We start from the raw sequence: 16,628 nt of genomic DNA, 5'->3' as shown, positions 1-16,628 counted from the left end.
GCGGCGCTCGTCCGTGTCATGTCTCCCTCGTTGTCGCCGTCAAAACCGCGCTGTTCTGTTTCAAATAAGGCTCACCAACTTGCCCAACTGTCCGTATTTGAACAGGCCACGTTGACTTGGTATTTGCCTTTAGTGTCCCTTTAAACAAAGTCTTTTCTGGGCACAAGACAAGCGCTGCGAGGTTTATGCAATGGTATTTTAACACTACACATTGGCTTAACATTTGCCTTTAGTGTCCCTTTCAACTGAGAAGCTCATCAGTATTCAGTACAAATGAACGTCACTAATTCATTACCTTCACAGAAAAAAAAAAAAAAAGCACTTGATTCAGTTCAACAAAAATTTTATTGATAAATATAAACCGACATTCCAGACAGTCATATTTTAGCATTCAATTCTAATCAGTGCTGGCATACTAATTTGGTGTCTTACTGTATATATCTTGATTTCTACGTACCAAAGTTGTAAATAGCTGGCTACATTCTTGTTATGCAATGCTAAGAGACTGCCGAGCATGTGAAGCAGCGCGATTTCTTGCCCAAAATTTATAAGCATTAAATTTTGTGAAATACTTTCCCATTCGAATTGATATTCGGCTTTATTTTCTTGATCCAATATTGGATTTGAAATCTACTATTCGGTATTCACACACCCCTACAATAAAAAAGTAGCACATAGCAGTTATGCTATCATGGCACAGGACTGCCTATTTCATTGTTCGCAAGCAGCACCCGAGCAGACGCCACATGCACCTCAGGGTAAGCGGATGTGATGCGCAGCGCTTCGTCTACAGAGATTTTCAGCACGTCACGGGTACTGCTGAATGTCAAGATCGTGCCACAGTTCTCAACACTGCTTCTCAACATTCTGGGTTCGCTGTCATTCCCAGCAAGTGGTTGGTATGGGGGCATTCACTTCAGTTTTCGTATCGAAAACATCCATTTTTGCAAACTGTTTGCAGCACACTCACTTATATTTCAAGCACAAAACTTTTCACAGAGGCTGCTCCATATCCGAAACTATGCTTTTATCTGCTACAAAATATTGTTGCGACTTGCCTTTAATATAAGCGGTTAAAAACAATCAAAAGATTCAATTTTCACCCATTTCTTTAGTAGACATACTAGTGCTCAAATCAAATCAAATGAGAGTTTATTTCAAATACATTTTGACAGATCATGCTTGCTGGTCAATCTAAGCACACTGTACTCACTTGAACACAAAATGATCAATATTCTTTTCTTATGCAATGCTATTCGCACACTTTTGCGACCTTAAAGGGACTGACAACTGGCCAGAATGTCTTGTGAAACACTGATGGAAACGAAAAGACCACAATTCATAGTGACAGAATCGAGCACCCTGTTTTTGATTTAAGTAGGAATTAACTTTAAATTGGCTAATAAAGTCTCAAAAACCAGGAAGTGGAGCAAATTGGCGGTGAAGCCTGGTATTTCAGATGTATACAAAATTACTGGTCGTAAGTCAGCTGTTATTATATATGCGGCAGATGCTTATTGCTTGAAGTTACAGTTTGTATATTATAGGGCATTTGAGCTTTAGTCTATGCGTATTAAAACAAAAATCACAGCCATTCCACTGAGTGAACTTGGGCTACCACTACCACCACCACCACCACCATCATCATCCCATTTCATGTCCACTGCAGGACGAAGACCTCTCCCTGTGATCTTCAATTACCCCTATCCTGCGCCAACCGATTCCAACTAGCTCCGGCGAATTTCCTAATTTCATCGCCCCACCTAGTCTTCTGTCGTCCTCAACTGCGCTTCCCATCTCTTGGCACCCATTCTGTAACCCTAATGGTCCAATGGTTAACCTGCGCATTACATGACCTGCCCAGCTCCTATATTTTTCTCTTAATGTCAATTAAAATATCGGCTATACCCGTTTGCTCTCTGATCCAAACCGCTCTCTTTCTGTCTCTTAACATTATGCCTAGCATTCTTCGTTCCATTTATCTTTGCACGGTCCTTACTTGTTCTCAAGGTTCTTTGTCAGTCTCCAAGTCTCTACCCCATATGTCAGCGCTGGTACAATGCACTGATCGTACGCCTTCCTTCTCAATGATAATGGGAAGCTTCCAGTCAGGAGCTGACAATGTCTGCCGTATGCGCTACAACCAATTTTTATACTTCAGTGAATTTCCTTCTCATGGTTGGGGTTCCCAGTGATTAATTGACCTAGGTAAACGTACTCCTTCACAGACTCTAGAGGCTGACTGGCGATCCTGAACTCCTGTTCCCTTGCCCGACTATTGATCATTATCTTTGTCTTCTGCATATTGATCTGCAGCCCCACTCTTACACTCTCCCTGTTAAGGTCCTCGATCATTTGTTGTAACTCGTCCACAGTGTTGCTGAACAGAACAATGTAATCGGCAAACCGAAGGTTGCCCGAGGTATTCGCCATCGATCCTTACTCCTAGACCTTCCCAGTTTAATAGCTTGAATACTTCTTCCAAGCACGCAGTGAATAGCATTGGAGAGATTGTGTCTCCTTGTTTGACCCCTTTCTTTATAGGTATCTCCCTACTTTTCTTGTGTAGAATTAAGGTGGCTCTGGAATCTCTGTAGATATTTTCCAGGGTATTTACGTAAGCAGTCTGTACTCCTTGATTACGCAATGCCTCTATGACTGCTGGTATCTCTACTGAACCAAATGCTTTTTTGTAATCTATGAAAGCCATATAGAGAGGCTCATTGTACTCTGCGGATTTCTCGATAACCTGATTAATGACATGGATGAGATCCATTGTAGAGTGTCCTTTCCTAAAGCCAGCCTGTTCCCTTGGTTGACTAAAATCCAATGTTGCCTTTATTCTATCCTCCATTACTTGGGAGAGCTTACCTACTGGCTGCCTTAGTGCTTTACTTCCCTCTTCAATTGCTGCTTCTGAAGCCAGCCTAGTTACGGTTTTATTCATTACCTCTATGTCATCTTCATCTCTCTGTTCTAAGGCTGCATATTTGTTTGCGAGTGCCAGCCTGAATTTTTCTGCTTTTACCCTTACTGCATCTAGGTTGGCCTGTTTCTTCTTGACAAATTTTACTCTTTCACTCTTCAGCAGAGCTGTAAAAAAAGACAAAGCACACCTATGAGTGCAAAAGTTTACTTATTTTGAAGCTTTTCCCTTCCGCATCTGTAGAATACTCGGCGTATACGCACAATTACTACTAATAGCGGCTCAACCTGTCGAGGTGCCCAATTTGAAACTCACCAAGCATCTCAAGAAGCTTGCTTGCCCACAACAAATTCATAAGAGCGTTCTATGCCACTTGTCAATGCATGCATCCGTGGCGTAATGGTTTCCATGTCGGGCTTCTGTGCTAGAGGTCCTGTGCAAGGTATATGCACACATGGTAGCGGAGCTCCCACAGAAGCCCATACATCCTGCAATGGCAACTTGTGGAGGCCTGTCAATGCCATTTACATTTGCAGGGCCAACTTCTCGGTGGAAAAAAACCAACATTTGCCTTTCGAGGCTTGTTGTGCCAAGTCGTCTACTGCGTCACCTCACACAACACACAAAGAGCAAACAACTGTACAAATGAAGCGTAAGCGAGAATGTTTGCCACAACATCGCGTCACAATCGATTACGAGTACAACCATCTGCATTTATAGCCCTCATGCTAGAACGGCATTCTATAACTGGCGAGTCTTGAAAATTTTGCATGAATTCAGAGCAATAGGTTCACACAGATGTTGAACTAAGTACCACATGCATGTGTTCTTAGTCCCAACACACGTGTTATTTCAATGTTACGATAAAATTAACATTACACTTAAATAATTCACAAAAACCACCCTTTAAGCTTCACTAACACAGTACACATGGCATCTGTAGAATTTCTCTGGTACTAAAGACATAGCTAAAACATATTCTTTAGTGAAAAGGCACTTAAAAAGAAAATTACTCATCAAATATTATAAGGTTAGTACTATATATATTGCCATTACTCATTATGGCTGCGCACAAGAGAGTTTTAATGACACTACAGTGTTAGATATGGCAACACAATCTCAACATACCTCAGCATGCATCACTGCAAGCAAACTTCAGAAGCCTGCACAGTTTTGTACTCATAATTATTCGTGGATCAAAGCAAACAGTTTGTGACTTCACATTTTCCTATATTAATTTAATGACAGTGTCTGTATTTTTTCAAATGCTTCCATTGGTGGTCTATTCAATGCATAATTTTCATCAACTACTGTGTTGCCCCGCGAGATGCAGTCTTGCTTCAATCACACGGAGCCGCATTTCAGCCTCGCCTTCATGACCATGTGAATTGACCTTGGTCCCGCGTTCGAATCCTGCCGGCGGATGATTTCAATAATGTTTATTTCATTATTTATTACACAGTACTTTGTTGAAAATGACGAGTTTACAAAGTCGCAAAGTTGTTTTAAGCCAAAAGGACAAAGTTCAGGCAAATCCATGCACGACCCATCGTTCCCATGCTGGCTGAACCACCCGGATGGCAGCTCCCGTAACACTAGCGCCCTCAGGTAATTGTACGAAACTATGTATTGGGTGGTTTCTTAGATTTCCTCTCACAATGCCAGATGTCAGCACATGCCTTACTGGTTTGCTTTGCCTCCTCATAGAGGGCATGGGAGTTTTGAGGCACGCACATTGAATAATGTATAGAAGGGCAGACATATACAGCTCTGCTGTAATAACGTCCACACTAAACAGTGGTACTTGCATCCCTCAATGCACGGCTGCACACGAGTGCTGTTGTATGTGCGCGAAATTCTGAGCACGCAATTGAGCTAAAATCCTTTGTTCCAACTCGCTCAGGTCCTCTGGAGACAACATGCTTGGGAAATCAAAAAGCGCACGTGTGGCTACAGCAGCACGCTGAACTGCATACCATGTGTAAAAGCATTTGTAAAATAAAAACAGTGAGAGAAACAGGAACTAACGGAAAAAGACACACACGGCGCTATGTGCGTCTTTCTTCATTTGTCCTTGTTTGACACACTGTTCTTATTTTAAACCTAACTATCAACATGCCCAAGTCTACCCTTCATAAAAGCATTGTTACATAGCATTGTTTCACTTTCAAGAACTTGGCTTGGGTAAAAAGCACCTTTTACTTGTTAATTTCCAAAGCTGTTAGACAGGAAACTGTGAAAGCACATGGCTATTAATGTAGAAACAATTCAACACTTCAGAAAACTCATTGCAGGAACATTGGTTTCGTGAACAAAATAATGCTTTCTCACAGCTATGGCTGCACTCTTGTTGCCTGTCTCCCAGCAATGCCTGCATATAATCGCTATCGCGCTCACCTGTCACTATTTTCAGCATGCTTTAAGTGAATGACTACATCCTTATTGCAGATTGAAAAATTGTTATAAAAATTTTACACAGCGTTTTCTGCGTTACCACTATATGATTGGATACTTGACTGGTAAACTTTCTACCGCACTAAAAAAAAAAAAAAAGGGGTACCATAAAGAGTGGTTGTCAGTCCTTTAAGTTGAGGGCTTCTTGAAATGCCCTAGATGTTTTCACATGCAGAAATGTACACTGCACAAAGCTCTAAGCTTTTGGTATTAACATGCATCTGCGAGTGCTGGCTGCAGCTCTCTGTGGTTTCTTTAAAACAAAAATTTTTGCATAGTATTAACACAGTTTCTGCTAAAACACTTACTGGTAGCAGAATTCTACCACTGCCCAAGTCATTACTAGATGCAGGTGCCTGCTGCTTCATGAAATGGACCTGAAATGCTCAAGGCACTGTGCACATGGGATGTCAGTACAAATCCACAGGTATATTTAGAAAAACAAAGAGAAAGTAGTAACACACTCTTTTGTTCACTCCTTGTTCATGCTAAAGAGTGATTGAAGCGTTCATACTAATGTATATGCCTATCAGATGGGCCAAGCTGGCCAACTTTGCTGTACTCACATGAGCATGTGAGGCCATGCAGTCTTGAAGTCTTGGAATGCAAGTTCGCCAACATCCTTTGCACTTGACAAGCCTGCAAGGATCCTGAACCCCACCCCCCCCCCCCATTCAATTTGTCTTCCTCATTAGTGCACAAAAGAGAGAACATCTGGCACAGCAAAGGCAGGCAGTAAGCCCAAGCAAGAGTTCTCTGGCAGCAATGTGTCCCACAGAGTAAGAACCCCAAAACATAAGGATGGCAGTGGCTGAGCCTTGCTGCACAGCTGGCGACAAGCGGCACAGTTTGGTGCATGGGCGCTGAAGGATTGTGCAGATGGCATTATTGGATGCTTTTAAGTAAAAAGAAGAAAAAGGAACACTGGGCTTCAACTTATTTTACTTTGAAAACTGCATGGCGACACAAATTAACAGTCAGAGTGCACTCAACCTGGATGTGTAGCCCATAGCCACAGGCAGAGATGGCAAATTCTTTAACAGTGTGACACATGCAGTGCTTGTAGCTTCTCTTTTAATTGCATGCACTTTGCATATAACATTACTTTTTCCACTCCTTAAGAACAGGCGTGCCTCCAAGCAGAGGTGCCTACTGGCACCTTTTACGCTGATCTGCAAGATGTCTGTACTCCATCAATACTTGCTCCTGTGCCCATCATTAACATGCTTTCCAGCCTCACCAGAGTAACGATCTGTCACCACAGAATCTAATTTTTGAAAGATTACTTGAAAACCAGCCTTCCTCCTGTACAGATCCCTGCTTTCTTTAAAGTGCTGGAAAACTTATCCAATCATGTCAGATAAGTGATGGCCTGCACAAAAGGACGTGCCCTTCATGACATTATTTGAGTATGCTTTTTGTTTAAGTCCTTACACATCCACCACATAGAAAGCCTTTCAGCCACATTTTTGCATAAGCATGGGCCAACATGAGTGCACCAGGTTTATGCTGTACGATAGCTATTTTTTTTTTTTTTTTGGCAGCATAAACACAGGTACACAAAAGAAAGATAATGTTTCACCATGCGGCTGTATTTATTTGGCAGCTTTTTTTTTTTTTTTCGAGTGTAGGGGTTGCGACATGTTTTCAATCTCCCCTTTTTTTTTTAGTATGTCTCCCCTTCCATTTTTTTTTTCTTAATGATAAATCACCAACTAGACCAGCTTTCCATATTGTGTGACAGCTATTGGTTGTGGTGCTTGTTCTTAGTACAACAGAGTACTTATATTTTAGTCTAACTTACAGAAAACATTTTTATTCGAATCTGAATACGGCCATCACTCAGAGTAATATGGTTTTGTCGGCACCAAGCAATGCTACACCAAGAATATCCCCCTGTCACTGCCAATTACGAGTGAAAGAAAACACAACACACACAACGAATAAAAATAAGCTTTGCGACAGGGTGAAGGGTGTAATAGAACTGGCACTTTACTCTCAACACAGCAGAAGAAGCAGAAACAAAGCAGCATAACAAGCAACCCAGAAGCTTTTCTTTTTTTTTGCATGCCAGCAACTCCCACTTTTTCAGGTTTCATACTTGCGTGTTGAGTTACATACTTCCTGAAAGCAGGAACAGCATGAAAACTTTGCATAAGACTCTTAAAAGGCGGAAGATGTCAAAACACCAGTTTTTCAAGATGCTGCTTCAACTTCAGATGCCCACCAATGTCAACTTCACTTTGGAAGTGAGCAGATGGTGTGATACATGCAGGATTGCCTATCACTACAGCTTCAACTAGCTAATACAATATCAGCTACCCACATCACTTTTCAATCAATGCTGCTGCCTCACTATATTACATGTATCATCTTCTGTTGCTTCCCTGCCCCATAGCTAAGTGCTGGTAGAATGCACAGAGTGTGTATTTTGAGAATATTTGTAGGCTTCCATTCACAGCTTCAGAGTGCCTGCCTTTACAAACTTCTTATTGAACTGCATTATTCACCTAGAAATTTCTTTCCAAGATCCAAATCCTTTGGCCTAGATGAGCCCTAACAAAGTGCTGACTACCCGTCATGAATGCTTGGTCCCTTGGCAGGTCTTCTGCATATTAGTCTTCAAGCCTACCCTGACAGTTCAGGTCTGCAATAAAGTGCTCCAATCTTGCTTAATAGTGATATGTTGTCTATTAATCTTCTGCGGTCAAGTAGAATTACCAAATTTGTGGTCATTCCAATTAGGAGCCATCTCGTGCAATAGACACTCCACAGAAAATGTGTTTAAGTGAATGAATGCATGTTAAGCAATTTACTTAAGGAAATTTACTTATTACTAAGGCTCTCGACAGTAGTCGAACACTGTGTCGTAGCACTCGAATCACTCTCCTGAGTAGAGGGCAGGATTTGCACTACATATCTGTACAGTCCCCATAGTCTCGGTATTCTAAAGTGCTTTCATTCTAGCACGTTCGCTTACCTTCTGCAGGCGAAGTATATTTATCCACAACACTAAAATCAGCTTCGCGTTCACTGAACTTATGTGAATTTCCCTCAAAGAGCACATGCACAGAAAACTCTAACATCCTGTCAGCGCTTCATGCCACAAATCACGTGAAAATCCCTTTAACTACTGCCACACCGTGCCCATTGGACATCGTTGGCCGGCTAATGTTGGTTTGAATTGCCACTTTCAAGACCTTCTGCGTTGCTCACACACACACTGCACCATGAAAGAGGAGAACTTATTTTGCTTGTCCAAGCAGTTCGCTTCCTCCCCCCCCCCCCCCCCCCCCCCCCCAGGCGGTGAACACGCTCTGAATCCTCTAAATTTTCAAAGTAGAAAACAAAAATGGCCGCCCGCTGTTGATGGTTTGAAAGGCTGCTTTCGAGACCTTCCACACTGCTCACGGAGGTTCCGTGCTATCGGACGTGAAGGAGAACTACATTTTTGTTTTCGAAGCAGTTTGCTTTTTCCTCACCAGGCATTAATTTTTGAACGCACTCCAAAATTTCACGATCATCAAAATCAAAGTAGGCAGCAAAAATGGCCGCCTCCGAGAGCAGCGCGCACGCTTTGAAAAATCGCAGATATTGTGATTCCGCTGCATCTGCAGCTGATTTTATTGATGGATCGAGCAGCAGCGAATATGAGGATGCTGCCTTTTCGTCGGACTTCGACTTTGAAAGTGACGACGGCATAAACCAGCCTGGAACATCAGCAGTCAGAGCCCGGCACGCCTAACTGTAGTGCTTGCACTTAAATTTTTGTAGTGGAATACCTGTTCAATTAAAATTTTTGATTTTGTTGGAGATATTGCCTATTAGACGGCAATACATTTTGTATATCTCATTTTTTAAACAATTTTTCTTAGTAGATACAAGCATGTCTTAACAAGCTTTGCTCAATTTTATCCCACAATCATGATTCTGGCAATTTATATCTTTTTTTATGTCATACATTTCGTTAATAAACCTTTTATGTGTGAAAGTGCATTCATTCTGCTTTTTGTTTATGCATTACATGAAATACTGAGTACAGTAGTTCGTTCAGAAAAAAAATCTGGCATAACATACAAGAAACACCTATTTTCCAAATGGTAGTGAAAGAATTAACCATAAAGGATGCAAAAAAAAAAATGTACTGCCTTCATCTCAAGACATTGCAAAGTGCACATATTAATGAAATAAAAAAAAATCTCAGAAGCTGGCGCTACCAATCCAAATAGCCAGCGAACGCGAGCAAGCACACATGTTGAGCTCTACCAGACATTTAAATGGAATGAGCATTTTCGCATATCGGATGGGGCCTGACAGATGATCGCAAAAGATTAATGTCAGGTTGCTAAGATATTGTATTAAAACGGCAAGTTTAGCCAGTTGGTTGGGATTCATTGTAAGGTTTGTTACACCGCACTACAAGACAAAGATACAAGAAGGTATAAAACGACGACGTGGTGCTGACTTAGACATGCAAGCCAAGGGAAATGACAAGGCCGAGGCTCACAATATAGAGGTTAGGGACAAAGCGTGTATCAGCGAACCGTCTATCACTCTTCATGACAAGGAACTGCGTTACCCATGTCAATTTTGATTATGGGTCAGGTTGTCACAGTTGCCTCGATGCATCTCTGTGTCTCATGCATGTCATGGATTATAAACTGGCACCTATATATATGTTATACATATCTTCAATAAAATATCAGTTGAGAGTCAGCGCCATGTCGTCGTTTTATACCTTCTTGTGTCCTTGTCTTGTAGTGCACTGTAACGAACCTTACTATGAATGCCAAGATATTCACCACTAATCCTTAAACCCACTCTGGTATTTTAAATACTTGTTGTGGAGGGTGGTAAATGGGGTTTAATTTATTCACAAACTTATCCACCGAGGGTTTTTTTAAGGTAAGCTTCTAAAATTAATGATTAAGGAGCCACTCAAGGAAAGGACATTCAAGGAACACACCTTGAAGGAAGCATGCCGCAATGCACTCCAATGAGTACAACCCTCATGCACTCTTGGCTACACCGCTAGCCTCACAAAGCAGCTATACAAAAACAAAGTCCACCACATTGTTGCAGTCAAACGCAATCTATAATCACTCGTCATAGTGCTGAGCCTCAAAGCCAGTATAGGCATTGTAGCCTGGCTATGATGCACCTCGCACTTCTCTCAAGACAGTGACGAATTGGTCAATCTCAAGCACTTTTCACTCATTTTTTGGTAAGGAAGAAACAGACTAAGGTGCAAAGACGTGCTGGCATGTGCAACTTGCATGCAGAAACGCGACAAACATCTCAATTAACATGCTGACTGTGATGGCCATTCATTATCCAAAAATGTCAATAAAACACTGCAAATTCAGCCTCTGCTGTCCACTCATGCAGTCACACCTATTTGAGCCACACTGTCTCAAATGTCCCCTCAAGAGCGTGACAAACAGCACTTGCCCAGCATGGACTGGAGATCTCCAATGATTCCTGCTGGCATAGCAAGACACCATCGAGTTCTCAGGTATTAATTTTGTTGCAGTTAAGTGAAATAATGCCTTTTTTTTAATCTTTTATCAGCATGGCACAGCTGTTTCGCATTTTTCACAGATAATGCAAGAGTGGTGGTAGAAGTACCCCTGTGACATTGCCACACTGCCCAAAGTCAAAAAGCGTGCATTAGATGTTCCTAGACTGAGGTGAAAATGTGCCATGGTACATATTTTGGGACATTTTCATTCCTTCATATATGTTACACCGTTGCACTTAGTACTAGTATACACGTTTGTTCTCATCTACCACAGTTGCTCATTTGATATTGTTACGAGGCAGAAGCAGGCGCTAGTATTTTACATTGGCCAAAGTAACACGACCAACACAGAAGGCTGAACTCACTCCTTAAAACATGGCACTGGCAGCTGCCAGCTGATGCCATTGAACTTCGTCGTCCTCATTTCAGTTCGCTAGTCATTCATTTTGTCGGAAGTTAAGCAAAGAACACTTTGCTTAACTTCCGACAAAAGTTTTTCATTGCTAAGGCGTGCGGTTATTTGCATCAAATTACACCATCATCCTTATGCTATTTCTGAAAATAGTATTAAGAAACTCAAATTTTATTTAAGAATTGACACATTTATAAAATGTATGTTGGTGACCTAGTTGTTACAGGACTTGGAAAAATGAACAGCACTAAAAATGGGGCCAAGCAAAAATGAGACGGCGCACTATTGTGTGTCTTCTTGTTTGAAGCCCAAACTTGTTACAGCCCAGGTAACAGCAATGATAAGCGTTGTTTTCCAGCCAGATCTAGTGAGTGGTTCAGCCACAGCTACGTACGGAAGAGGGAGGACACTATTTTGCAAGTCACCCATCACTCAATTGTATACTGATACCCGGCTGTTCTGAAGACTGCAGAGACGTTTCATTAGGATGGGTTCTTGGCAGCAAGCAGCAGGATGGGGTAGGTTGTAACACCTGCCATCACGTTACTACTACATGTGCTAATGCTTCAAAATCACTGGAGTACTTATGCCGAAACCTACGTCATTCACCCTCCAACATCTGCAAGCTAGCTTATCAGACATTTGCTTGCCCCCCAGCTCAAATTTGCTTCTCCAATCTGGTCACCCTATCATAACAACCTAACCAGCTTATTAAAATCAGCTCAAAATAGGGCTGCTAGGTTTATCTCGCGTAACTATACGTAAAATTCAAGCATCTCACAAATAAAACTTGATAAATTACTTCCGTCCTTAAGTACTCAATTTGATTTTACACTCTTATCATTACTTCACAAATACGTTTATGCCGCTAGAAAATATTTTTTACGCTTGAAGTAGCACCTTGCGCATCACGCAGATTACATATAATCACCTCAGCTTCAAGCGCGTCTACGGTAACAAACACTTATGCATTCAATTGGTCGGCGCTTCCTCGTGCCATTCAGTTATGGAACACTCTTCCCGATTTCATCACTGTTCAATCTCATGTCTTCAAAGGGCCTCTTACCAGGTCTGGCCATTATGAGCTGTCAAGCGCAGTGTCTGCATAGTGTCCGCTAAGTATTACATCCCTACGCGTCGCGGAAAGAGCCTAAATTTCAAACCAAACGCCGCTTGCCCTTCTCCTCGCGGGCGCTGCAATCCTAGCCATAGAGCATGTCAACTGCACAAGTGCGCCTACGTACACGGCAGTGCTGTGATGTCACTCATAGTGGCACGTGACTGAGAATTATTCAAGGCAACATCAGTTATTTGGTTAATCTGTTGCTTAAGCATATGAATTAAAGTTTAGAGAAATAATGAAATGTACTAACTGAGTGTCTGTGTGTTTTTGTTTTACTTCGTTTTGAACTCCAAAGAAACATGCGGAAATTTTTTCAGCTATATCCTGTGATGGTCGAAAAAACGCTGGTAAATTTGGTGTGGAATGACCCATAGGGTTCCATCGAGAAGAGCGAACAGGTCAAGTGAATGATCAGGGGTGTCAGAGCATAGAATAGGATTGCAGCACCATTCATCTCCCATATGAACAAGTCAGAGATGGACTTAATGCACATGTCAGATTCGGTGTCTGTGGCCTCTTCCCTGGATGGCGAGACAAGCAGTCAGCATCCTGGTGTAGACGCCCGGATTTGTAAATGACTGTGAACCTATGTATACTATGTGTATACCCTTGCAATCTTAACACCCAATGGCCATGTCTAGGTAGGGTACTTCAGTGCAAACAGCCAAAATAGTGTGCGTTGATCAGTAACTACATGGAATGGGCAATCAAACAGGTACGAGAAATTCCGCAAACGCCCAAATTAGTGCAAGGCACTCTTGTTCAGTGATTGCATTTGGGTGTCGAGAGAAGGTGGCTAGCGTAAGTAAGCACACAATCTCATGTCCACTACGGACCTGACAGCGCCGATGCCGTGTCCACTAGTATCCATACGGACTCGGTGGGTGCAGAAGTGGGCTGAAATCGGGGAAATTGTAAGGACTGCAATGAGTGTGGTGAAGGCATCTGCTTGCTGTTGTCCCCACGAGAAAGGTACATCCTTCTTCAAAAGCTCGATGAGAGGTCGAGCAATGTGAGCAAAATTTTTAACAAAATATCAGAAGTATGAGCACACAAGCCAATAAACCTTCACACCTCCTTAATAGACCATGGTACCTGGAAGTTTTGCACAGCATAAACTTTGAGTCAGGTTGAATCTCCTAAGCATTAACAAGGTGTCCAAGAACAGTAATTTTGGAATGACCGAAGCAGCATTTCGACAAGTTGAGTTGAAGGTCAAACAGCACGAAACATTGTGAGCACAGTCGAGTGGCACTGAAGGTGGCTTTCAAATGTCAGGGCAAAAAGGATTACATTGTCGAGATAACAGAGGCATACTGACCACTTCAAACCTCACAGGAGATTGTCCATCATTCCCTCTAATGTTGCTGGAGCCTCGCAGAGGCCAAAGGGCATAAATCGGAATTGGTAAAGACCATCAGTTATAATAAATGCAGTCTTTTCGCAGTCCTTCTCGTCAACAGCAATCTGCCAGTATCCTGAACAGAGGTCAATCGATGAAAAAAAAACTTGGAGGGCGCTTACGCTTTGCCTTCACGAGTTGAACGCTATAGCGTTATCGAGCCCTGTTGACGCCAACACCGGATATTCTGTGACACGGGGCCTGACAGAAAACAATGGTGGGCCAATCCCAGCGGCAGTGCACGGCAGAGCAATGGCTCATATCCCCCCATAAGGCCGAGGCCACAAGGAGCGACTCATCAATGGCTCATACCCCTGTAAGCAAGGATAAAGGGGGTTTGTGTTTGAGTTTCTGTGTAACAGAATTATGTTTTCTCGTGTATTCAAATTACAATCTGACGCTATCATGTCTGTAGGTTGTGTGTAAGTCGGACTACCAATTTTCTGATATATCTTACTTTGAGAAATTCAATTAGCGCCACGCGGAGGGACTGCGTGGTTGTGGTTCGTGATGATTTTTTCTGATAGACAACGCCGCTGACGCTGACACCAGGTTTTCTGCGACATTAGGCCCTGAATGCTATCACATTAAAATAATCTGCACCGTGCAGCCAATCAAGTGCATCATCGATGTGAGGCAAGGACAGACGTCTTTTTCGGTAATCTTGTTTAAATGGTGGTAGTTGACGCAAAACCACGAGGTGTTGTCCTTTTTCTTTATGTGGATGAGTGACGGGGCCCACGAGCTAGCCGAAGGTTCGTAACTTTGTAACTTCGTTCCGCACAATGTCTCACTTAGCAGCAGAGACACGGTAGGGTCTTCGATGGATAGGACTTGCATCGCCAGTGTCATACAATGAGTGATGATGGTTGTCTGGCCGAGGAGACAGTTGTCAAGATGAAAACATTGCAATAAGTGATCAGTAGGTAACAAAGCTCTTCAGCCTGGGTGGGAGTAAGGTCGGCAGCGATCATGTTGTCAATATCGTGGCAAGACAAAGAACATGGACAGGAGCACTCCAGGGTACTGTTAGTAGATGAACAAGCATCAGCAGTGAGCGAAGACATTTGGCACTCGTTCAAAAGAGAAACAAGGGCCACTGCAATGTCATGCAGAAGCATGTATGTTGAAAATCCAAAGTTGAGTACGGGCAGGTAGACAGAGCTGGCCACAGCTGTAGCAACAGTACTAAGCAGCTGCGTCAGAACGACATCCACGAGTGGAAAGATAAGTCCCTGATAGGCAGATGCGAGTGAAGAGGACAGAAGTAGCAGCTTAAGAGGACGCTTTAGCTCGGGCCCAACTACAATGCAGTCCATTCAAGTACATGTAAAAAGCAAAAACGTTTTTCCGAGATAACCCCTAGACCGATTTTAATGAAATGTGTTGCATTTGAGAGAGAAAGTTAAATTCTAGTGACTGTTAGAAGTGTAATTTTAATTTAGGGCCTGAATTTTGTGAAAAAAAATTTCAAAAATTTGCAAGTTTGAAAGAAAAATATCAGCACAGAGTTTACAAATTAATAGCTCTGCATCAAGAACAGACATCGCGGTTCTGTAAACAGCACTCATCAGATCATTGAAAGGGAACAAATTCAGTATGTCAATTAATATCTAATGCGACTTTGTTACGTTGTGTACAAGGGTTCTGCAAAATCTGTATTTTCATATTACTAAGCTTTTTTAGATTTATGTGCAAAATATAAATTTTGTCCGCTTTAGATGTACTATTAGATGTAACAGGGTGTCTACCAAGTTGACATTTCCAAATTCCCTGAGTTTTCCAGGTTTTCCCTGAGTGCCTTTGCCCATTTCCCTGAGTGATGCAGAACTATGTTTTATGTCAAGACGGGCTGAAACCATATCGCCTGATGCTGTCACTCTCTATTAAGCACATGAAAAAAATAAAAAAAGTGACTTAATCCAATTTGAATACTAAAGAGTAGTGTTTATGTTATTCAAAAAGAGAATAGAAGGCAGGGGTTAGTAAAATGCACAGCAAATAAAGTGTCTTCGAAAAAAAATTGCAAGTGAAGTCAGACATTCACAAATACGAATAAAAAGGAGATGCACATAGAAGCAAATATTCGAATATGAGCTATTTCTATCAACTGATAGCAAGCTCAGTGGTATGAGGCCCGAACTCTGTAACCATTGAGATTCTCTCTCAACCGCTCGTAAGTCAACCTCAACTGTCCTGACATACTCTCAGCCCGCGCACGACGCCTGAGTGTTGTGTTTCACTGCTTTAAAGAGTTTATTCTGGTTTGGATGAGGGACACCTGCATCTCGGTATCAGCCAAAATTTTGTTTTTTGAGCTCAAGCTTCTTCAAAACGGCGGCAGAAAGCTTCCTTTCCCGTTTATTCCTCAATGCGTACATCATTTCTGTTCTTGTCCTCCTTCTGCCACTCGTTCGCCCCAAGGACCATTTGAAGCATCTTGGTCAGTTGCAGAGACCACGACCGATTTTTAGAACTCCGTAGGGGTCGGGAAAACGTTAGAAAAATAGGCCAGTTGGAAAAAAAATAAATGCGTGTCATTTACTGCCCTTAGGGGCTCAAACTGCGACAGGCACGTTCGAAAACGCTGTGAAGGCCTGTCGGTACACACATTAGGCATATCGGCGCTCGTACTGTGACAGGAAATACCGAGTGCACGTGTGTATAATTAAGGAATGCATACTGTGTTCCGTGGCAATAGTCCCTTCCCACGCTTGTTATGCTTCACTACAATACTTTTGCATATGCTTCACCATGTAACATTCCTGTACAAAGGCCAAGCTGACTTTC

The 16,628-nt window shown here is 42.3% G+C and overlaps 1 protein-coding gene across 4 annotated transcripts in view; it reads right to left on the bottom strand.

Annotated features, from left to right (window-relative positions):
• The window catches only part of Ctl2 (Choline transporter-like 2), a 448,555-nt gene that overhangs the window by 138,741 nt on the left and 293,186 nt on the right, over window positions 1-16,628 (bottom strand). For all 4 annotated transcript variants that reach the window (XM_050168532.3, XM_050168529.3, XM_050168530.3 and 1 more), the window contains one exon: window positions 5,947-6,030. In XM_050168532.3, the coding sequence (XP_050024489.1) occupies window positions 5,947-6,030 (84 nt within the window). The remainder of the gene's footprint in view (window positions 1-5,946; window positions 6,031-16,628) is intronic.

The sequence above is a fragment of the Dermacentor andersoni genome, chromosome 1 (assembly GCF_023375885.2).
Source record: "Dermacentor andersoni chromosome 1, qqDerAnde1_hic_scaffold, whole genome shotgun sequence".
In the NCBI taxonomy this organism is placed as follows: Eukaryota; Metazoa; Arthropoda; class Arachnida; order Ixodida; family Ixodidae; genus Dermacentor; species Dermacentor andersoni.
The sequence above is the reverse complement of the archived record's forward strand: the minus strand, read 5'-3'. Positions and strand labels throughout refer to the sequence as shown.